Source organism: Anabrus simplex, chromosome 6 (genome assembly GCF_040414725.1).
Source record: "Anabrus simplex isolate iqAnaSimp1 chromosome 6, ASM4041472v1, whole genome shotgun sequence".
In the NCBI taxonomy this organism is placed as follows: Eukaryota; Metazoa; Arthropoda; class Insecta; order Orthoptera; family Tettigoniidae; genus Anabrus; species Anabrus simplex.
The window spans coordinates 257,625,538-257,651,387 of record NC_090270.1 but is presented as its reverse complement, the minus strand read 5'-3'; the positions used below and the strand labels follow the sequence as shown (position 1 = coordinate 257,651,387).

The following is a 25,850-nucleotide window of genomic DNA, read 5'->3' as shown; positions in this document are numbered from 1 at the left end:
TCGCATGATAGTCGATCTATGCGCAAATGAAAATGCAGCGTTACCTAAGATGAATTCTAGTGTTTAATTCGGCAAACAGGCAGGCAAGTGATAAATATTATTATGGATCTGTATTGAAGATACTATATATAGTCAATACATCACCTATTCAATACATTCAAATTTACATTTAATTTATTGAATAGGTGATATTATAAACTAATTAGCATCCTACAAACAGACAGGCCCCAAACCGTTGGAATTAACCAAGGAAAGTTAAAATCCTCGACCCAATCGAGACCCCTTAAACCAAAGGCCAACACGTTCTAACCATATAGCTTATACTATACATAACGGTATCAAAATACTGCAGCCATGATATAGGCCTACGAGTTGAAAATAAAAAGCATGACTTTTACGCCGTTTCGTTTCACTTTTCGTCACACATTTCGTAATAATTAAAAACCTTTAAGTTCAGTTCTCTTATTGCAAATTAAAGATATAGGTAAATATTACAGCGATAACCTGTATTTAAGAAAGGATTCCATAGACCCATAGCGAACGATAGGTTAGATACCAACACTGCGCGGCTCCCGCAGCTCAGCTGAGACGATGTCACAGAGGTTAGAAATTCAATGCGGCGCATCTCAAATGATGTCACGGCTGCTTGTGCGAGGCTGCCAACTTAGGAATATGTTACAAGACTAGGCTATGAGAAAATATTATTGGTCTGGCTTGGTTAGAACCGGCTTGTAACAAGACTAGTTGGCAGAGGGCAACAAAGCGGTCAACAGGGCTCTAGCATCCCAAACACTCCACAAGGCATGACGTGATTAATCACCCTGTGAGTAATAAAAACGAATCTGGCGCACTGTGTGATTTTTTCTTTTATTCAACGAAGTTGGCAGCCATAGCCAGCCTCTACCAACATAGAAAATGGTGGCAAATTTGAGTTTTACGTCGTCTACGTTTTAATTCTTGTAAATAAGAATACTTCTAGGGGTCTGTAAGTGGGTCGAGGAGAAGTGTTGGCACCAGGTGGCTCGTAGTGAGCTTGTGCGTGAATAACCTGCGCACAGCACTCCAGCCTACAAGATCCTTGTTCAAGACTAGCAATTCCGAATCGCCCGTACATTCTTGCGTTACAGGTTGCCGCTATTATATGCTAAGAGTATTGAGCAGTCCCTCTAAATTAAAAAAAAAAAAAAAAGAGTTGCGTATATCTTTCTTACGTTCGATCGATTAATGCGGGAAAATTGTGACTGAGGACAAATAATTTTTCGACAATCGATGTGATAAAACGATAGAAGAAAGCGATTGGCTTTTTACGGACACCTATCCAGAATGGACTCGTAGGTTATCCCATAGGATCTTCAAGGCTGCTAAGAAGGGTAAAGCTACTGGATTCGTGTGGATGAAGCAAGTGGAGAAGGACCTTTCGGAACTCCATATAAATCAAAATGACATAGCCGATTGGAGTAACTATCATACAACTCTTAAAACTAAATCCTTTGTAACATCCCTCACAGAAGTTACCCACAGACCAAAAGACGAGACCAGGAAATGGTCTGAGGAACGTAAGATTGAATTTAGCCGGATAATGAAGGACTGCTGGGCCATCAGAAAAGCTCAAGGTACCAACAAGAAAACAGCTGTCAAACCAACCGCTAAAAACACCAATTGTGACAAACAACGATGATGACATCAAGAAACACAAGCACCGTGGTCCATAGATGGCCCTAACAAAATTTTTAAAAAAATGATAGTTCAAGAAACGATAGGTGCGGGGAAATTTAACATTGGTTTATATGGAACATTTTTTGGACCGAATAAATTCAACGATGAATACGGGGAAACGACATTTCCGGTAACGATGCATCAAGGTTCTACTGTATTTGACTTGTATTAGTATTCTTTATAATCCTCCCCCTTTGCCGTCCTTGTTTCATAATGTCTCAAGACTGTTACGCATGCGTGTGTTGTTAAAAATTTTCCGCTTAAGGATCTTCCAGATTTCTCTTTTTGAAAGTTGGCAGGTATTTAATATTAATCGGTGACCAATTTTACATTCATATTTTGACATGGTGACTGAACCTACAGAACAATTTTCACTATTTTTTGATACAGAAATTTTGACATTATTCACAAGGAAATGGTAATTCATGGAAACAAATGGATACAACAGGTACCACCCCCAACTAGATGATGTAGAATCAAAGACTGGTTATCTTCAGCACTTGCAACCACTTGGCCGAATTGAAACGCGAAATGGGCAAATGGTAACTGGAATAAAATATACATAACTTAATTGGGCACCACCTGCAAAGCATTTACAGGAATAATTGATTCTGTAGAGCATGAATGAACTCCTTCTCCCAAGACGACTGTCATCAGCCTGATAAGGTTCCAAACTTGCTCATTACCTTGCCTGCTATGATTTAACTCTTAAAATATATTTGGGTAGCATGCCAGGTACACCTAAGGTATCCCCTGCCTGTCGTAAGGGACAACCAAGGGATGATGAAATTTGAACTATGAGACTACTTGTGATTAGTACCCTCACGGGAGGAACACCAGTGGTCGACATTACTTGTGATCAGTACCACCATGTGAGGAACACCTTGGGGTTACGTTGCCTGTGATTAGTACCACAATGTGACGAACACCATGGGTTTGTACATCGACTATGATTAATACCACTAAGTGAGGAACACCATGTTCCTCTGTTGCCCGAGAGTAATACTCTTACGTGCGGAACACCATGGGTCTGTGTTGAATGTGGGGGTACCATAATGTGTGATACGCTGTGCGTCTACATTGACATCTTGCCATCTTGCTCTCGAAATTGTATTCCCTCCATTTCTCGGACAGCGCCCTCCTTTGGTTGCATTCCTACCTGCATGGCCGTCGGCAGTGTGTTACAGATAGAATAAACAAATCAACTTGGCGGTCTGTGCAGTGTGGTGTGCCCCAAGGGTCAGTGTTAGGACCCCTTCTTTTTTCCATTTACATTAATGATGTCTCCCAAAACCTAACGCATTGCAAATACCATATTTATGCTGATGATGTAGAAATGTACCTCCATACATCTCCAAATCTAATACTTTCCGCCATAGACAAAATCAATCAGGATCTAACATCATTTTCTTCTTGGTCTTTGAGATGTGGGCTTAGGTTAAACCCAGCTAAAACGCAAGCCATCATCCTTGGATACCCAAAACTACTCACGAAGGTCAATCGACCAGAGATTCCATCTATAAGGTTGTGTAATACTAACATACCATTCACGTCATCAGTAAAAGTCCTAGGCATTACTTTCGATGATGACATGTCATGGAAAACGCATATCACGAACATCACCCAGAAAATATTCTCTGCATTGCACATGCTGCGCGGGTATAAATACTTATTTCCTGAAAAACTAAAAAAAATGTTGGTAGAAAGTCTGGTTTTCCCTCATTTCGACTATTGTGACGCGATTTATAGAGACGCTCGAGGCAAGTTATTGAGCAGATTACAACGTGGTCAAAATGCTTGTGTGAGATACGTCTGTAACCTACGGTACTATGACCACGTAACTCCTTCATATAACCATCTATCTTGGCCCCGACTAGAGATCCGTCGCACTGTGCATTCCCTATGCCATCTCCATAAAATCCTTCATTCTTCACAACCATTTTACCTTACTTCATATTTCAAATACTTATCCTCTTATCACAGTCTTAACACCAGATCCACTAATAATTCCATCCTTGCTTTACCTACCCACAGAACTGCCATCTATGATAAATCATTCACAGTAATTGCCTGCCGTGAGTGGAACCTCCTTCCCGAAAATATCAGGGGGTTAAGCGCTATTCACACTTTCAAGGAAGCACTTTGGAGACATTTTATGCACCAGTAAGGATCATCTGTAAACTTGATGCTGCTACTTACAACCATTCTATTGTTATGGATGTCCTGGTAGAGAGTCTAAAATTTTTATCCGATTTGTCTTTAAAATCAAATGTTATGTACTGCCTTTTTTTTTTACATGTAGGATATTAGTTTTAAGAATTTATCCCTTTTTATGTCTGATTTATTTAATCTTAATTTAATCTTAACTTAATCTTAATTTATTAATTTAATCTTAATTCATTTCATCTTAATGTAATCTCACCATTCTTGTATTATTATTAATTTAATTTGTATTAGACGTAGTTATTGTAATACAATGCAACATATGTATATTTCAGTTCCTGGTTAGATGGAAGAGAAGGCCTGAAGGCCTTAATCTTGCCAGGTAAAATAAAACATTACTAAACTAAAATAAAACATTACTATGATTAGTACCACTATGTAAGCCACACCATGAGTATACGTGGCCTGTGCTTAGTACCTTTATGTGAGAAACACCATGGATATAGTGAGTGCCCGAAACTAGTCCCACAATGTGAGGAACACCATGGATCTGTGTCACCTGTGAGTGGTGCCATTATGTGTTACATACCATGGGTCCGCATTATCTATGATAAATACCACCATGCAAGGAACATCACGTGTCTGCATTGCCTGTGAATAGTACCACTATCGGAAGAAGACCATGGTTCTGCTTTTCCAGGGATTAGTACTATTATAAGGGGCCGGTGATCTGGATTTTGGAGCCCTTAATATAATAATCATCATCCCAGTAAATAAGGCATCATTGTGAAATGGATCCACTGATTGTTTTGGTTTCACAATCTTTTTTCATCATTTGTTTTAGATTCTAGTTGGTGGATACATTTTGAAGTTTTAATTTTCATTTTGTTGCACCTCGTACCATTACTTATTCTCTTTCCAAATTCCTCTTTGATGTCCTTTATCGTCTGTTCTTTGTAAACGTTGAAAAGGAAAGGAGATAAACTGCAGCCTTGCTTCGCTCCTTACTGGATTGCTGTCTCTTTTTCAAAGCGCTTGATTCTGATCACTGCAGACTAACTTTTGTACATATTGTAGATAATTCTCCTTTCTCAGTATCTGATCCCGATCACCTTCAGAATCTCATTTAGCTTGGTCCAATGAACATTATCCTTTCTAGATCTACGAACACCATGTATGTGGTCTTGTCTTTTTTAATTCGGTCCTCTTAAGATCGGGCATAAGTTCAGGATTGCTTCATGTGTTATCACATTTCTTCTGAAGCCAAATCGATCTTCTCCCGACACAGATTCAACTTGTCTTTCCATTCTTTTGTAAATAATACGTGTTAGAATTTTGCAGGCATGAGATACTAAATTCATGGTGCGGTAGTTTTCACACTTGTCAGCACCATTTTCTTGGGAATAGGTATAACAACATTCTGCTGAAAATTGGATGACACTTCTCCTGTATCATACGTCTTACACACTAAGTGGAATAACCTCATCATCCTGAGCCAGTCAACAATTCTGGGGATACATCATCATTTCCCGATGCCTTGTTCCTCCTTAGGTCTCTCGAAGCTCTGTCAAAATCTGACCTCAAAATTTGGTCTCCCATGTCATCAGCATCAACAGCCTCTTCTTGATCCAGAATCCTATCATCCACTTCTTTATTTTGATATAACTGTTCGATATGTTCCTGCCATCTTTCTGACTCGTCTTCTTTCCCCAGAAGTGGTTTTTCATTTGAGCTCTTAATATTCATACACCTAATCTTCCTTTCTCCAAGGATTTCTTTTATGCAGCATCTACATTTCCTAGGACCTTACAACCTTCAACATCCTTGCACTTCTCTTTCAGCCATTCTTAATTAGCTATGCTACACTTTCTGTCTACTTCATTCTTTATTCGCCTGCATTCTTTTCTGCTCTTCTCAGTTTTTTCATTCATCTACTTTCATCGTTTACAATCAGGTCTGGTATCTCCTGAGTTATCCATTGCTTCTTAGTTGATCTTTCCTATCTTCCTAACTTTTCTTCAGCAGCCTTACTGATCTCATTCTTCACAACTATCCATTCTTCCTCTACTGTGTTTCCTTCAGCCTTTTCATTTAGTCCTTGTGTTACATGTTCTTTGAAACAATCCCTCACACTCTTTTCTTTCAACTTACGTAGATCCCATCTCCTGGCATTCCTTCCGTTCTTCAATTTCTTCAACTTCAGTTGGTATTTCATGACCAAGGGGTTGTGGACAGAGTCCACCTCTGCTCCTGAGAGAGTCTTGCAATCCAACACCTGGTTTCTGAATCTTTGCTTAATTATAATGAAGTCTATTTTATACCTTCCAGTGTCTTCAGGTCTCATCCAAGTATACAGTCGTCGTTTGTAGTGTTTGAACAAAGTGTTAGCAAGGACTAAATTATGATCCATGGAGAATTCAACCAGCCAGCTTCCTCTTTCATTCTCTTGTTCCTGTTCAAATTCTCCTACTGTATACCTTCTCTTCCTTGACCTACCACTGCATTCCAGTCTTCCACCACAATTATATTCAGTGACCTTATCATTCACTTTGTGAGAGCATCCTCTGTTCCAGAGGCCCACAGTAATTTGATTGATGTGAAATTTGCTTCTGCTAAGTTATGGAAAAGTGACAATAAGTTGTTCATTGGGGCAAACACAGGGGCAGTTTATCTAAATGAAAGTACATTGAAAAAGTTTTGCTCTGATGTCAGACTGTTCTATGCAAAAACATGTGAGTAGATTGTCAATAAATGGCCAATTACGGATAAGTTTCTTGGGCATTCTGAGGTTTCTGTTTTCCAGAGGAAATGCAAGAGTTTTTTTATCTGTAGAATTAATGATTGACTAGTTCCCTAAAATTCTGGCTTCAAAAGAAATTGAATCTTTGGATACAGAGTCATTTCCTATTTGATGGATTCCCTTTTGACAAGGATGAAAGAGCTGACAGAATTTGTTCTGAAATATCGAAGTTCTGATGCTTCAGGATTAAGCTGATGACTGCTATTCTTTTGCTACCCTATAGCAATTCTCCAGTGCAAAGTGTTTTTAATTTGGTGAGGAAAAACAAGACTGAATTCCATGCCAACATGAACACACAACTCTTCAGTGCTCTGTTAGTACAGAGGATGCACATGATTTCAAAAGTAAAAACATGTCACCAGTGTACTTTTACTAACCAGGAACTACAATCTGCGAAGGGGTCAACTACAGTGCTCAACTTAAAATATGATCCTTCAACCTCCACTCAGATATGTACTCCAGATCATCTGTTACTCTAGTAGGTGACAATTATACACTGTGTATATGCCAGTCTTTGAATATGTTACATCTGGTTATCAATCAATCAGTTACTACTGATCTGCATGTAAGGCAGTCGCCCAGTTGACAGATTCCCTATCTGTTGTTTTCCTAGCCTTTTCTTGAATGATTTCATAGAAATGTATTGAACATCTCCCTTGGTAAGTTATTCCAATTCCAAAATCCCCTGCCTGTAAATGAATATTTGCCCCAATTTGTCCACTTGCATTCCAACTTTATCTGCATATTGTGGTCTTTCCTACTTTTAGAGACACCACTCAAACTTATTCGTCTACTAAAATCATTCCACGGCATCTCTCCACTGACAGTTTGGAACATACCACTTAGACGAGCAGCTCGTCCTCTTTCTCCCAAGTCTTCCCAGCCTAAACTTTGCAAAATTTTTGTAACGCTACTCCCTTGGTAAGTTATTCCAATCCCAAAATCCCCTGCCTGTAAATGAATATTTGCCCCAATTTGTCCACTTGCATTCCAACTTTATCTGCATATTGTGGTCTTTCCTACTTTTAGAGACACCACTCAAACTTATTCGTCTACTAACATCATTCCACGGCATCTCTCCACTGACAGTTTGGAACATACCACTTAGACGAGCAGCTCGTCCTCTTTCTCCCAAGTCTTCCCAGCCTAAACTTTGCAAAATTTTTGTAACGCTACTCTTTTGTCGGAAATCATCCAGAACCTAGGTACTAACTTAGACCAAGCAAAGAAGATCACCGGTCTACCTCTTTGCAATATCTTAAGAAGAGCTGAAGACCGCTCAGGATGGAAAAATCTTGTTAAGGATGCAGTTAGTAATGAAGTGAAGAAATGAGGTCACGACACTCAGCAATGAGTAAACCGATTGATGATGATGAATTACAATGATCCCCAAAAGAACTTTCACCCCATCAACGCAGTAAATAAAACTGAGGGACTTTTCCTATTTTTGAAACTCACAACCTGACTTTCAACACCGTTTATCATCATACCATTGCCTGCTGTCCATCTCACATTATCCAGGTCAATTTGCAGTTGCTCACAATCTTGTAACTTATTTATTACTCTATACAGAATATCATCATCTGCAAAAAGCCTTATCTCTGATTTCACTTCTTTACTCGTATCATTTATATATATAAGAAAACCCCCTGCCATGACACTACAGCCCTTGAAGGGCCTTACCTACCAAGTGACCGCTGCTCAGCCAGAAGACCTGCAGATTACGAGGTATCGTGTGGTCAGCATGACGAATCCTGTCAGCCATTATTCTTGGCTTTCTAGACCGGGGCCGCTAACTCACCGCCAGATAGCTCCTCAGTTCTAATCATGTAGGCTGAGTGGACCTCGAACCTGCCCTCAGGTCCAGGTAAAAAATGCCTGATCTGGCCGGGAATCGAACCCAAGGCGTCCGGGTATGGGGCACGCGTGCTATCCCTACACCACGGGGCCGGCACATATATAAGAAAATATAAAGGTAAAATAATGCTGCCTTGAGGAATTCCTCTCTTGATTATTACAGGGTCAGGTAATGCTTTGCGTACTCTAATTCTCTGAGATCTATTTTCTAGAAATATGGCATCCTATTCAGTCACTCTTTTGTCTAGTCCACTTGCATTCATTTTTGCCAGTAGCCTTCCATGATCCACCCTATCATATGCCTTAGACAGATCAATCACGATACAGTCCATTTGACCTCCTGAATCCAATATATCTGCCATATCTTGCTGGAATCCTACTAGTTGAGCTTCAGTGGAATAACCTTTCCTAAATCCAAACTGCCTTCTATCGAACCAGTTATTCATTTTGTAAACGTGTCTAATAAAATCAGAAAGAATGCTTTCCCAAAGCTTACATGCAACGCATGTCAAACTGGCTGGCCTGTAATTTTCAGATTTATGTCTGTCACCTTTTCTTTTATACACAGGGGCTACTATAGCAACTCTCTATTCATTTGGTATAGCTCCTTCATCCAAACAATAATTAAATAAGTACTTCAGATATGGTACTATATCCCAATCCGTCGTACTTTTGTATATCCCCAGAAATCTTATCGATTCCAGCCGCTTTTCTTGTTTTCAACTTTTGTATTGAATTGTATGTTGTTTTTTGATTTTTCAATGATGTCTGATTTATTGAATTGTCTCTCTCTCACACACGCCATATCGACTGCATTACCAATTGTTTTCCTTGAAAGTTGACATCTCTGCTTATGCAATTATTATTGAACACAGATATTTTAGCTAATGTCTACAACTCTATTAAAGTTGTTTTGTTGGTTATTTATTTATGTTAATCCTTGATAGATGTCCATCATTGTGCGTGCACTTGCCAAGTTCCAGTTCAGTGTTAAATTATGTGGCATGACATCTCAATTGTTCCTGTGATGTTGCAGGCAGTGATGAGGTTCCTCAATCAAACAATGAAGAGTCGAAAGTTGAACAAGAAACCGGGCAATCCCATTGTAAGTGTGAAGAAGAAGGAGAAGGAGAACTACACTATTGTACAGGTTTGTCAAAGTTTGGCATATATTAATTTCAATATGATTCTTTTTTTCCTCCCTTCAGGGTAAGCGTGATAGATATACAGTAAAATCTCATTAATTCAAAGTGGTTGGTACGCGAAAATTCGGACTTTGAATGATGTTATTATGAAAGTAAGTTTGAAAAGTACTTATTTACTTATTTATTTATGAACAAACAGGCTTTCCGCCCCATTACATGTTCACAAAGCAATAAGACACAGTATTAATAATTATAATAAAAAATAATAATAATAAAATAATAATAAAATAATGATAATAATATAATAATAATAATAATAATAATAATAATAATAATAATAATAATAATAATAATAATAATAATAACTAAATACATAATAATATAATAATGATAATAGAGATAATAGGAATAAATAATAACAAAAATGATAACAATTCTGTAGCAGTCCTCGGCTCGAGGATCCAGCAAACTCATCACTTGTCCTTATGCCTACAGTATCTTTCGTCACATTCATTTTCCCTGACATACTCCCGATCAATACCAAAACATCGACAGTCAGCACTTCCATTCTAACCAGCCATAACCCAAACAAAAGTCCTCCACGTTCACAACAATAAATAACACAATCCTAACCCAGCAGAAAATCATAATAACTTACAATCAAATTTCAACACTGGTCTCCCTCCACACTTACCTTAAATACCACTCTTATTTCAATGCATTACTACCTCTCATGTTGCAACTTGCCCATTATTTAGTCATGCTTGATCTCATTTTAAAACCCAAGCCATGCTCAGCATTACATTTGCTATCGCAACCACCACTCATTACGTGTCCTTGTGGATTCAGCACATACGTCATCTTCATTGTCCTCTAACTTACTCTCTGTCCAAACCATAACAACCAACATTCCGCACTCGCCCTTCAATCCATCATACACTACATTTACCAACCCGCACTTAATACAATCATCTCTCCAACTCCAAAAGTTTCAGCAATAAATTAAACCATCTCATTACCAAACCATCTTCGCCTATACCAACACTTCTCCCACACCACATTTTGTTTCAATCGATAAATCTAAAATAATTCAGCAATAAATAAACCATCTACATACAAACGATGTTATTATGAATTAACAGACACCAACTCTTAATTAAGAAATGCCAACACTTGCTGCATCACAAATATTCAAAGACACAGTAATGCATGCAGTCAGCTTGATTCGCAGTTCAGACTTTTCAAATGCCTTGGAAAAACTTTTTCCGAAATGTATCCGAAAAGGTGCATTTATTCAAGTAATGCACTTGGAAAACTCAGAAGTCAATGCTATACACTGGCAAACATAATCTCACACCAGGAAAGAAAAAAGAAAAACACAATTCAAAGACAGAGAAATCTATGTGTGATGCAATACAAGTAATCCAGTAAATAAAGCACTTGCACTGGTGAGCCAACAACATTGTCCAATTGGGAACACATGGCACAGCAAAACAATTTTATAAAACCCAGACATTTATTTAACATAAATGTCTTTGTTCAGTACCTAAGAGACACACACATGTTTAATGGTTCAATAGTCTTTTTTTTTGGATGCACATATTAGGCTTATTGCCTTATTAAAAAAAATGTATGAGAAGTTGCTTCAGTTTCACTAAACACTAGCAGGTTCCTGACACATAGTCCGTGTTTATTAATTCAACTACTTTAGAGTTTTCCAAACCGTTTTGTTAATTGCAAAGGAAAAACTATATATTAGTTACATACACCGTTTTCACTTTTAATATTGGTCGTTTTCTATTATTCTGTTATTTTACCCCCTTTCAACCCCCGCCCGTAGGGTTGTCTTACCCACAGTAAGTCATATGAGTATCATGTTTCGTTGAGATCTATTCTGGAATATGCACACGTACATCTGTGATCTTGGTCATTTTGGAGATCCTTTTCACCCCTTATAACCCCCATCCCAATTGGGAATGAACTTTGGCTCAAACGGTATCCAAAGTGTCACAGTTCATCTCGGCTACCCCAAAGACTATGAACTCGCCACTAATATTGATCATTTTCTGGATATTTACATTTCACCCCTTCCTTTAGGGGTGCTAGGGGTTTGTTGCCCCTGCAGTAATTTTTATGAAGTTATATGTGTATCTAGTTTGGTTGAGAGCTATGCTGAAACATAAACACACATTCACCTGTAATCTGTGTAATTTTCAACATTTTCCTTCTTCATTCCTCACCCCCTATGCCATGGGGACTGAACTTGGACTTTAAAAAAATATACTATTAAATATACTATATGAATATACTACAGTAGAACCTCGATACTTCGAAATTGGTTAATTCAAAATCCCGCCTTATTCGAACGACATAGAAGTAGCTATGGATAAGGGAGAAGTTACCTGTTTTAACTCTTCTAGACCTTAGTAAGGCCTTCGACTGCGTTGACACAGACATACTAATAGCAAAATTACGTGCTCTTAATTTCTCACAAAGCACACTATCCTGGATGTATTCCTGTCTCTCTGATCGCCGGCAGTGTGTATCTACAGGTGAAAATTTCTCTTCATGGCAATCTGTAGAGACTGGAATACAACAGGGGTCAGTGCTAGCGCCACTCCTATTTTCGATCTTCATTTCAGGACTAACACAAGTAATTAAACATTGTCAATATCATGTGTACGCAGACGACATACAGATATATACACATGCACATCCTCGTGACTTACCGACTGCAATAAATAATATGAACGACGACCTAGGAAGAATATGTAGGTGGACCGATGACCATGCACTAAAAATCAATGCCCAAAAATTGCAGTGTATACTTTTAGCTACCCAAAAAACCCATGCACGATTTACAGATATCCATACCCACTCAGTAACATTAAGAGGCACTCAGTTACAATTCAAAGACACAGTTAAAAACTTAGGGATGATAATGGATAAAAACCTTAGTTGGAACGATCATGTAACTGGTATATGTCAGCGAGTGTTTTATTCCTTACATTCCCTTAAAAAACTCAGAGATTTACTCCCCCAAAATGTAAGAAAACTGCTTATCCAAAGTATAGCATTGCCAATATTCGACTACTGTGACGTAGTATACAGTAACCTGAATGCCTCACTTTCCATCAAGCTCCAAAAGGCACATAACACATGCGTTCGATTTATTTCAGATATACCAAGGTTTAGCCATATTTATCCCGCATTTGCTAGGCTTTCATGGCTACGCTTAAGAGAGCGACGAAATTTACACACTCTTTCCCTGTTACATCGTATACTGAACCTTAACACACCTGAATACCTTGCCACACAATTCCATTACCTAGCATCACCTTCTAGTATTCCTACCAGATCATCATCCACCGCAGTACTAAGCATTCCCATTTACCGCTCAACTGGCTACAGTAGATCATTTATAGTCGCCGCCAGCCGAATTTGGAATTCCCTACCTGCTGAAATTAGGAGCGTGTCAAACCACCTCCGCTTTAAGAAACTCTGTCAAACCTGGTTAATAAATAATAATGATTTCTTATAACATAGTAGGATTGGATCATAGCTAAGTATTAGATTAATTAAAACATTTAATTGCTACCTTAAGATATTAAGCTGTAGATAATTTAGTGTATATTTAACTCTTCATGTAGGTGTATGTATGGTCGGACAGAATAGCAGGCTTCATAGCCTGAATCCCGCCATATAAAACAAGACAATAAATAAATAAACAAAAATTAATAAATAAAATTCCCGGAAACATGAGATACAGTTTTGCATGTTATTTCAATTGTTTAATTCGAAATACGGATAATTTGTAATTCGAAGTACAATGTCGGCCCCATTACCGAAATTCAGACCTTTTAATTCGAAACTGCCTTTACATTTTAAAACAATAGTATGTTACAGAGTAATTTGAACTCGAAATTTATGCGCTCCACTTCATAATAGAACACGCGTTCCGGAACGTGGAGGGGTAACTTTCCGCGCTTACACTCACTTCGGTGGGTCTACAGTGCGCTTCATGATTGCCAAGTTGAATGAAATCGAAATTCTTTTGTATTCAACCTTTTAAGGAATGCCGTAATATCACACAACAGGCAGTGTGCGGGAAAACAGAATCCGCATACACTGGTGATGTCGACAGTTGACGAAAAAACGTGGCTCATATAATAAATTCGTAGGCACCGGACAATATTGTCATTGCCGGTAAAACTGCATTGCTTTATTTTAATACGAGCCCAAACGGTCTTATGGTTTTAAAGGAGAAATTGCCAGCCGGGAAATCGTACAAGGGTGAGGGATGGGGGTCATAGGAGTGCATTGCAATGCACATGAGCACGAGATACTTTATCCCCTCGTCAAAGGAAAGTTCGATAAGCTACAATGTTTTAAGGGCGTCGGGCACTTTCCATGCCAGTACAAAGCATCTAAAAATGCAAACAGTACAGAAATCCAAAAAGATTATGCATTTGCACAGGGGAACCGGTATAATTTATTCTCGTCTTTGAATTGTGTGATTTTTTTTTGTTTCTTTCATTGCGTGAGGTTATGTTTGTCAGTGATTTATCCAAGTGCATTATTTGAACATTGTAAATGCACCTTGTTGGATACATTTCGGAAATAGTTTTTTCCATGGCATTTGAAAGGTTTAAACTGTGAATCGAGGTGATTGCATGTATTAATGGGTCTTTGTGACACGGCAAGTGTTTACATTTCTGAAGTACGAGAGAAGTGCCATGGCGGGAAATCGTACAAGGATAGAGTCATAGTAAAGTTCGATTTTAAGGGCATCGGATACTTTCTGTGTAAATACAAGGCATCTAAAATGCGTACAGTATAGTAATCCAATTAATAAAGCACTTGCACATGGGACCCAGCATAGATTTCTCCTCGTCTTTGAATCGTGCTTTTTTTCTTTCTTTCTTTCTTTCGTTGCGTGAGGTTATGTTTACCAGTGAGAAATCCGAGTGCATTATTTGAATACTGTAAATGCACCTTCTTGGATACATTTTCAAAATAGTTCGTTTTTGATGACATTTGAAAGGTATAAACTGTGAATCAAGGTTAACTACATGCAGTAACGGGCCTTAGAATATTTAGTAACACGGCAAGGGTTGGTACTTCTGAATTGCGAATTGGCGGTTAATTCGAAATCACGTAATTTGAAGTCCGATTTTTGAGTCCCAACAACTTCGAATTAACGAGGTTTTACTGTATATATATATATAATATAGTATCATAATGTAGTATAATATACTATACTAATATACTATTAAATATATTATTTACCCATGACCATTGTCATCCTAATGGTCCTCATGTCAAATGAAGATGATCTATTTTCGTTTAGGACATTTTTAAAAAATCAGAAAAAATAGGACTGACTATTTTTAATTGTTTTAAAATACCATAAATTTTATATTACTCAAATTTGTGTACTGTTCACATTTTTAAAATATCATTGTGGCATGTTAATTTTTAAGAGGTTATTACTGTGTAACATTAATGCTCTTAACAGACGGTTAAATAAGGTCCCGGACCTTGACCTTACCTTGTCTGCAGACTGAAGATGTCCAAAATAGGGTGAAACATGTACTACATTAAATGTGGAATGTATTGAACAGGTGGTTTCATTAAATTTTCCTGGAGATATTTATACATAACCTTATTTTCAATGCGGAACAGGAATGAGAGTTGTAACTTGATAGTCTACCAGGCGAAATACCGTTTAAATAGGTACTTCAATCTTAAGGTCAAGATATGCAAATTAACAAAAGACATAGCTTTTTTTTAAAACAATGTCTAGAACTAAAATTTATTCCAAAATTTTTGAAATCCACACCTCAAAAATCTTGACTAATCAAAGTTTAAATAGAGTACCAAACAAAGTCAATGACATTTGGATAAGAAATGAAATTAAAACGTCTTACAAAAAGAAGTCACTTTTAAATCTACAGTTGTATAAAGTCATTTATCCTTAGCCCAAGCGTTACAATGAAACTCTTTCCAACGACATATAGACAATAAATTGATGGTTTTATTGGATAGGAAGCAGGCAACTCTTGATAAGAAACTGTCTAATTTAAAAGAATGTCAATTACAGTTTCCTAAGCATAATATAGACTCACAAAAAACGTTCCCCTCTTGGGACAACTCACCTACAGTAGTAAATTTGACAAACGTTCAATTCTCTGAAGAAGAAATATGGATCTTAAATAGAGGCTTGAGGTATAACTGGCCTAGCAGGAAGAAAGAATACAGTAGCAGAGGTCGAAGCTAACTTTTTGAAACTTCCCGTGGAGACACAAAATGACGTCAGATTTGAAGTAAAAAAGAAATTACCAAAGTTAGTGGAAGAAAAATGTGCACAAATTTTTATTTCAACCATAATAAATTAATCCAGAATGTAGAAACGAAAATAGATGACAATAACATTATTGTTACAAAAGCAGATAAAGGAGGATCCACAGTTTTATTAGATAAACACACTTATATTCAAAAGACAGAAGAATTTTTTAACGACAAAATGTATACAATAGTCAACAAAGATCCAACCATAAGAATTCAGCAAAATCGAAAAACTTTAATAAAAAGTTCTAACTTTCTTTTCAATGAACAGGAACAACAAAAACTTTTTAATAAAAACCCTAATATCCCGACAGCCAGAGCCTTACTCAAGATTCATAAGAAGGATAACCCAATACGCCCCATCATAAATTCTAGAAACAGTCCTACCTACAAAGTATACAAATTCATCCACGGTTTAAAAAAAAAACATTATGCCTTCAGTAACAAATATCCTTTAAAAATTTCAGGTATTTTATGCAAAATTTTAAATAAGTTTAATCTGTAGCCCAATCACACAGTGTGCTCCTATGATGTCGTAAATATGTACCCAAATATTCCTATTACAGAAACTGTAAGAATCATCAGCGATAATATCATTAAACACAGCGGCCTAAGTAAGCTGGAAATCGAAGAATTTATGAAGATCTTAAATATTATCCTAAACAACAACTATTTCTTTTAAGTGGAAAGTTTTACCTGCAAAAGGGCTTAGCGATGGGGAACCCTATTTCTGGCATTCTAGCCGACATTTGTATGGATTCTATAGAACATACAAAAATTATAACACAAATAAAAGGCATATGTTTATGGCTTAGATTCGTAGACGATACTTTCCTAGTTATTGACAAAGATATTACCAATAGTGACGAGATTTTGGAGTCTTTAAATAAAATTTATCCCAATGTTAAGTTTACTAAAGAGGATGAAGACAAGAATTCCTTAAATTTTTTTACGTTCAATGGTTACACGCGTTGTAACCTTCCAGGTTTTGACACCTATTTATAAATTATTTATGTAGCCCAAATTACATGATATCATACAATATCAGATGATCTGTCATCGGGAATATTTCATTGACATCTGTAAATTTTATTATAGGCGATTGTAAATCTATATAATATTCAAATCATTTATTATTTATATTATTACGGAATATTTTATTATTCATATAATGTTGGAAGAAGTTTTCATTATGTTCTATATTTTGGTCTATATTAGAAACCTACAATTGTGTCATTTCACCCCATACTTTGTATAAGGAAGTGATATTCTTGGAAGCCTGGGGAAATTAATATGAATCAGTGGGTTTACCGCGAGCTTGCTTGAATTAGACAGACACACTGCGCGAGGCCTGTGACATGGAGATGTACACATTGTGGACATGCCTACTGCACTGGTGAAGAGAAAGGATGGAAAAAAGAGATTGGCTCGGAAGCAGCGAAGAAAGGAGATTGGATATAAAGCAGAGGCCCGGCAGAAGGGGAATGAACCTATAAAATATCAAACGCAGCTATCATCAAAGAACAAAAACAGAACTAGAACCAGAACGGAGTTATTATGTTGTCGGAACGGAACTTAGTATCATTGTGGAACTGATTTATGTATTTCACTATGAAGGACAATGATAGAATAATAGAGTTCCAAGAAAACATCAGAACAGTACTACCAAAGACAGATGAAAGAACAGTTGAGGAGGAATGGAAGGATCTGAAGGAAAATCTAGTAATGATAACTGAGAAGTTATGTGGATGAACCAGTGGCACAAGAAGATGGAAGGAAACTCCATGGTGGAATGACAGAACAAGAACTGCTGTCCTGAAAAAGAACAATATGTTCAGGAAATATTTTTTCAAGGACCGGACTGACCTTAATAAGGAACTATAAAGGGTTGCTAAAAAACAAGCAAAACAACTTGTTACAGAAGAACGAGAGAAGTGGTTGAACAAGTGGAGTGATGAATTAAAAGAGGATGTTAATGGTATAAGATGATGAAAAATAAAAATAAAAAAGAGATAAAGAACACTCCAAATACCTAAGAGATGATAATGAAATTCTAATCACTGAAGATAAGATCAAAGAGACTTGGAGGACTTACTTTGATGAATTGCATGTAGCCTGCACAAAAAAAAACAGTACCGGTACTATCTCATGCAAGTCTGCCTCTGACAACGGGTGAGACTTAACATGGAGTGATGTAGAATATGCCTGGAAATACATCAAAACTGGAAAATCAGCTGGTGCTGATGAAATTAATGGAGAAATGATCAAGGCTATGGGCTTTTCTGGAAAATATTGGATCTACAGACTCTTTCGTAAGATCAGGAAAGAAGGGGACATACCAGTCGATTGGAAAACAGGCATCATAATTCCAATTTTCAAGAAAGGAGATAGAAAGAAATGTTTCAACTATAGATGTATCACTTTAACATCTCAAGTTGGTAAACTTTATGAAAGAATTATAGAGTGTAAAATCAGACCCCTTATTGAAGAGAACCTCTTAGAAGAACAGTATGGATTCAGGAAGGGGGGATCAACAACTAATTTAATCTTTACAGTCCGTCAGTTAATGGAAAAATACTACGAACACAACCGAGATTTATGGTTAGCCTTTCTGGATATCAAGAAAGCATTTGATGCTGTGAACAGAGAGGGTATGGGAAACACTGAAGAAAATTAGAATACCGGATGACATGATATACAGGATCAAGAATTTATATGAAGATACCAGAAGTAAAGTCAAAACACATGTAGGAATGACTGAAACCTCTGATATAAAATCCGGGTTAAGGCAGGGTGGTGTTTTGTCTCCTCTTCTTTTCATCACTATGATGAACGAGATTCAAAGAAAAGTTCACCAAACCATTGGAGGTAAGAAAATGAAAGTTATCTTGTTCCCAGACGATATATGCTTGTGGGGAGACTCTAAAGAAGACTTTCAAGAACAAATAAACTCCTGGACAGAAGCTGCTAAAGAATATGGACTCATCTTCAGCCAAGAGAAAAGTGAGGTTATGGTCATGAAGTAATACGGACAACCAATGAGACACATTGAAATGGAGGGGAAACAGCTCCAGATGAACCATCAATTCAGGTATCTTGGAAGTGTATCCCTTATACGGTTCTATAGACAAGGAAATTTCCCACAGAATTCAGGCAAGTAGCAACTTCTACAAAATAGTTAAAGACATAATATGGAACAAGAAAATACCAACAAAATGTAAGAGAGTCATATATGAAACCTATTACATACCAGTCCTGACCTATTGTTGTGAAACGTGGACCATGAGAAATGAAGATGTTAATAGAATCCAGAAATGAGATTTGTCCATAGCATGATCAGTAAAACACGGAGGGACAGAGTCCGTAATGAGGAAATCCGCAAGCAGGCTCAAGTTGTAAGATTGAAGGACAGAATAACAGTGCTGCGACTGAAATGGTATGGACACATGCGACACTTGGGAGATAACATATTACCGAAACAAATGTATGATCTAAAACTTGAAGACAAAAGACCAAGAGAGTGACCAAGACTCGGGTACAAGGACGTGGTGAAGATTGACTTTCAACAGCGAGGACATACTTTGGAGAGCATTGAAGAAGGAGAGGAATTCAGAGACCGCAACTGGTGGAGAAGCCTTGTTCGCCGACCCATCGTTTAAGACGGAACGACGTGGGATATGTGGATATATATGTATGTATGTGCTATGTATCGGCAGTATTTCTTGGAACTTCAGTATTTATTGCGGTACACAGTACAGCGATACTGTGATACTGCCGAAACACGGTCATACTATATTATTCACGGTTCGCGATATATTCTACAATTGTGTGGACAAAGAACTTTGTTTAGTTCGAGTCTACTATGGACAGTATCGACTTTGTATTCTTACAGCGAAACAGTTTAGTTGGTATGGACATTCAAATTAAGATGGAAAAATTCATGATATTGTTGGATTTTCTCCAACAGAGATCATTTGTGATCGTATTTCATAGAAGTAGGGCCGATGTCTAGCTTACAGACAAGAAAGATAGGGAGTGTTGGGCCCAATAGACCTAAATGGTTTACCCGAAGGAAGGAAGGAGGTCCATGGAGCAGATCTACCACGGCGAGAAGGGGAACGAGTAACCATGGAAACTAGAGGACATCATCTGAAGCAAATTGGTGAGCCGACATTAGATAATGCAAGCGACGATAAATTCCATTAACTTCAAATTAAATTTTTTCAGGCTGAAAAGGAGCTTTTCCATTTTATCTCATTTTTGTTTTAATAAATTCAGTTAAAATTGAGATTGCATTAATCTCCTTTCTTGTAGCGATACTTAATGATTAATATTTCATATCCCACCCCGTGATTTTCAATCTTAGTCTCTATGTTATTAAAAATAAATGTTGCATTGCAGTTCCTTTTAAACTGTAAAGCTGGCGCCCAATTATTACATAGAGAAGTGGGAAATCATAGTAGAGTGGTAATTAAGATTCCTATATTGTGGCAATTTGTGGGCGAGCCACAGTTCTTATTTATTTTCTTTTTTATTTGCTGTATGCACAGTCACATAAATGGCACTCAATGAGGAGCTGTTGACGGGAGTGTTACAGCGTACATAATCCCTTCGATTTTCGAATATACAATAGAGAAATGGGAAAGTTAATATCCACCTTTTCAATACAATATATTACGTGAAGGTTTACATTTAAAACATCACGTTTATTTACATTTGGTACCGGTTTCAACAATGTTTGATGTCATCATCAGCCAGGACAACTATACAAAGATATATTACATTAATTATGACTCCTACAGTTATATTACAATGATAATATTGAATATAAACATGAGTATAATTAAAAAGTATATACATATATAAGCTGACAGTCAATGCGATAAAAGATTGTTTTTATAAGGTGTACACCTTTAGTTAAAAAAGGAGAAAGTAATGAAAGTGAAGTATAATAATCAGCTTTTAGTGACATATTTGTCTGTTGAACAGTAGGGTTGTGTGTATGAAGGCTGTGTAGCCATGTTTAACATTATAAAAGAAGTAAACACATGCTTAGTTATGAATGTTTCTACATAAAAGTATGTACAGTAAAATCTAGAAAGTATTCGAATATGGCTTGAGCTTGGACTTAATAGATTGGATGTCACAGTACGTTGATGTTGGCATATAAGGATGTCCGTTGGTAGATTCTATGTTTAAGTTTTTGTACTCTAATTTTGTATGTTTATATCATATTAGTGGATAGAGCATTTTGGATTAAGTGCAGTTCTGTTGTGATGGTATTGAAGAGATTCTTGTGCTTTGAGTTGCAAGTACATAAGTTGTTCGAGAAAGATCTTGAACCAAGACGGAACCTATAAGAAAATATAATCCGCGAATTTAAAATTACGTATGCCGGGAATGTATATTATTAGTAAAAGAATATAAGACTCACCTCGAATGCCAAGCCAGTATTAGACGTGTCAGAGAGGAACCAACAGACTAACTGAAGGTAAAGGCGGATCTGCACGAGTGCAGAGAAGGGCGGAGTTTCTAAGTTGGAGGGAGGGGGAAGGGAGGGCGATAGAGGCGGGACTATAATCAGGTGGGCACGGCGGGCGGTAGGGGTAATACTTGAGCGTGTTATGTATTGTTTTGAAGACTGGTTGATTTTTGGGTATTTTTAGATAATTTAAAATTTTAATGAACGTGTCAAACAAGATCGTAAGTTTTTCAGAGAGGTCATTGAGATTATAGTTAGGGTTATAGTACTGGTCAAGTGATATATAGAATTGTTCTGTTAAATCGAGTGCAGGGCCTTTGTTTATTATTTCGATGATGTCTATGTCTTGGTCTACGCCTTGAAATTTGTGTTCGTAGTCATTTATATGTTGTCCTACTGCAGAGAATCTTCGGTATTTGATAGCGTTTACATGTTCTGTATATCTAATTTTGAATGATCTACCGGTTTGTCCGAGATAAGTACTGAGGCAGTTGTTACATTGAAATCTATATACACCTGACTTTTCAAATGAGTTGGAAGTGTTGACTGAGTTAGAATTGTGTAGAATGTCTAGGTTTCTATTATCGGTTCTAAAAGAGATGTTGATATTCTGTTTCTTAAATATACCCAAAAATCAATGTCTTCAAAACAATACATAACACGCTCAAGTATTACCCCTACCGCCCTCCGCGCCCACCTGGTTATAGTCCCGCCTCTATTGCCGTCCCCTCCCCCTCCCTCCAACTTAGAAACTCCGCCCTTCTCTGCACTCGTGCAGATCCGCCTTTACCTTCAGTTAGTCCGTTGGTTCCTCTCTGACACGTCTAGAAACCTAGACATTCTACACAATTCTAACTCAATCAACACTTCCAACCCATTTGAAAAGTCAGGTGTATATAGATTTCAATGTAACAACTGCCTCAGTACCTATCTCGGACAAACCGGTAGATCAGTCAAAATTAGATATACAGAACATGTAAACGCTATCAAATACCGAAGATTCTCTGCAGTAGGACAACATATAAATGGCTATGAACACAAATGTCAAGGCTTAGACCAAGACATAGACATCATCGAAATAATAATCAAAGGCCCTGCACTCGATTTAACAGAACAATTCTATATATCACTTGACCAGTACTATAACCCTAATTATAATCTCAATGACCCCTCTGAAAAACTTACGATCTTGTTTGACATGTTCATTAGAATTTTAAATAATCTAAAAATACCCAAAAATCAATCAGTCTTCAAAACAATACATAACACGCTCAAGTATTACCCCTACCGCCCTCCGCGCCCACCTGATTATAGTCCCGCCTCTATTGCCGTCCCCTCCCCCTCCCTCCAACTTAGAAACTCCGCCCTTCTCTGCACTCGTGCAGATCCGCCTTTACCTTCAGTTAGTCCGTTGGTTCCTCTCTGACACGTCTAGAAACCTAGACATTCTACACAATTCTAACTCAATCAACACTTCCAACCCATTTGAAAAGTCAGGAGTATATAGATTTCAATGTAACAACTGCCTCAGTACCTATCTCGGACAAACCGGTAGATCAGTCAAAATTAGATATACAGAACATGTAAACGCTATCAAATACCGAAGATTCTCTGCAGTAGGACAACATATAAATGGCTATGAACACAAATGTCAAGGCTTAGACCAAGACATAGACATCATCGAAATAATAATCAAAGGCCCTGCACTCGATTTAACAGAACAATTCTATATATCACTTGACCAGTACTATAACCCTAATTATAACCTCAATGACCCCTCTGAAAAACTTACGATCTTGTTTGACATGTTCATTAGAATTTTAAATAATCTAAAAATACCCAAAAATCAATCAGTCTTCAAAACAATACATAACACGCTCAAGTATTACCCTTACCGCCCTCCGCGCCCACCTGATTATAGTCCCGCCTCTATTGCCGTCCCCTCCCCCTCCCTCCAACTTAGAAACTCCGCCCTTCTCTGCACTCGTGCAGATCCGCCTTTACCTTCAGTTAGTCCGTTGGTTCCTCTCTGACACGTCTAATACTGGCTTGGCATCCGAGGTGAGTCTTCTATTCTTTTATTAATAATATACATTCCTGGCTTACGTAATTTTAAATTCGCGGATTATATTTTCTTATAGGTTCCGTCTTGGTTCAAGATCTTTCTCGAACAACTTATGTACTTGCAACTCAAAGCACAAGAATCTCTTCAATACCATCACAACAGAACTGCACTTAATCCAAAATGCTCTATCCACTAATATGATATAAACATACAAAATTAAAGTACAAAAACTTATACATAGAATCTACCAACGGACATCCTTATATGCCAACATCAACGTGCTGTGACATCCAATCTATTAAGTCCAAGCTCAAGCCATATTCGAATACTTTCTAGATTTTACTGTACATACTTTTATGTAGAAACATTCATAACTAAGCATGTGTTTACTTCTTTTATAATGTTAAACATGGCTACACAGCCTTCATAAACACAACCCTACTGTTCAACAGACGAATATGTCACTAAAAGCTGATTATTATACTTAACTTTCATTACTTTACTTTCACCTTTTTTAACTAAAGGTGTACACATTATAAAAACAATCTTTTATCGCATTGACTGTCAGCTTATATATGTATATACTTTTAAATTATACTCATGTTTATATTCAATACTATCATTGTAATATTACTGTAGGAGTCACGATTAATGTAATATATCTTTGTATAGTTGTCCTGGCTGATGATGACATCAAACATTGTCGAAACTGGTACCAAATGTAAATAAACGTGATGTTTTAAATGTAAACCTTCACGTAATATATTGTATTGAAAAGGTGGATATTAACTTTCCCATTTCTCTATTGTGAATCTCGATTCAATACGGAACCTGAAGAATGAAATTCTTAATGTTAAATATTTTCGAATATACAGGAAACCTATACACTCTTCCTTAACTATTAAGAATTCATCCCTACACCCCGAGACCCAAAAACAAGCCTCTTTTTATAATTTAATCTATAGAGCCTTTAAAATTCCTCTTTCTCCCAACGATTTCAAAACTGAACTCAAATATATAAGGAATCTTGCTCAACTTAACGGGTTTAATATTTATATGATTAACCATTTGATCAATAAAATCAAAGTTAAATTGTCCACTAATCTCGTCATAACCCAACCATCCTTCAGATCGCAAACACCTTAAAGAAGAACAATATTAATATAGCCTTCAGGACAGTTAATACCAATCGAAACATATTTTTTAACCACAATAATGTCAGTTACAACAGCAATTATTATTCAAGGTCTGGCGTATATAGACTAACATGTTCACAATGTGGTTTTTCCTATATAGGTCAAACTGAGCCTAGATTTTACCTGAGATATTTGGAACATTATAACGCTCAAAACCATAACAAGTACTCAGCAGTGAGCTAGCATATGAAACGGGACATCATTTCACAACTATAGAGAACGATCTGACTATCATTAAAAGTATAGGTAAAGGGAAATTAATTAACGAACTAGAAAATTTATACACATTTTTTTTGGATCAGGCCTATAATAAAAATCTTAATCTCAGCGATGTCATTGAAATTAAAAGTCTCCTGTACGAATTAACACCTAGGTTAATTGGTATTGTGAATCCAGACAAGAGCAAAATCCCTTATTTAATCAAATCTCCCCTCTCAAATGTTTCATCCACCATGCCAAATGTTTGACCCACCCATGCTGCTTCTAGAAACTCCCCTCCAGCAATAGCATATATGTCCAAAGACCAGCCTACACCCCCCCCTCTCTCTCTCTCTCCATGCTCCGCCCCTCCATTACCGCATCGATATAACACCAGTAGTAGAAAAGTTAGACAGGTGCTGCCGGGACAGACAGATCAACCTAGCATGAATTGTACAAGTAAGTCATTTTACATTCATGGGGTGTTATTTCGATTGTTTTCGTCACAATGCGTGTGTTAAATTGTTGAACAAAATTCCTTTTTTTACTGCATTACAGATAATATTAAAATCCCTCAAGCAGCAACTAAGAAGCAGCCTAAATTGTGTTCTCCACAATACATTGTCAACACATGCGACAGGAAACCAAGACGCTTATACTTTTATTCACAATAAAACCTACTAATGAAGTTTTAAACAGTCTAATCCAATCTATATCAACAAACAATCGGTTTCAAAACCTTCATTTGTGATTGACCACACATTCAACATTGGTTTCGTCAAATGATATATGTGGGTCAAATAACCCCTTCGGATAAATATACTATTTACCCAAGACCATTGTCATCCTAATGGTCCTCATGTCAGATTAAGAAGATCCA

At 37.1% G+C, this 25,850-nt stretch overlaps 1 protein-coding gene across 1 annotated transcript in view; it reads left to right on the top strand.

The window, feature by feature from the left end:
• The window catches only part of LOC136876416 (uncharacterized), a 574,260-nt gene that overhangs the window by 284,700 nt on the left and 263,710 nt on the right, over positions 1 to 25,850 (top strand). Inside the window, exon 14 of the mRNA XM_067150371.2 lies at positions 9,573 to 9,686. Within this exon, the coding sequence (XP_067006472.2) occupies positions 9,573 to 9,686 (114 nt within the window). The remainder of the gene's footprint in view (positions 1 to 9,572; positions 9,687 to 25,850) is intronic.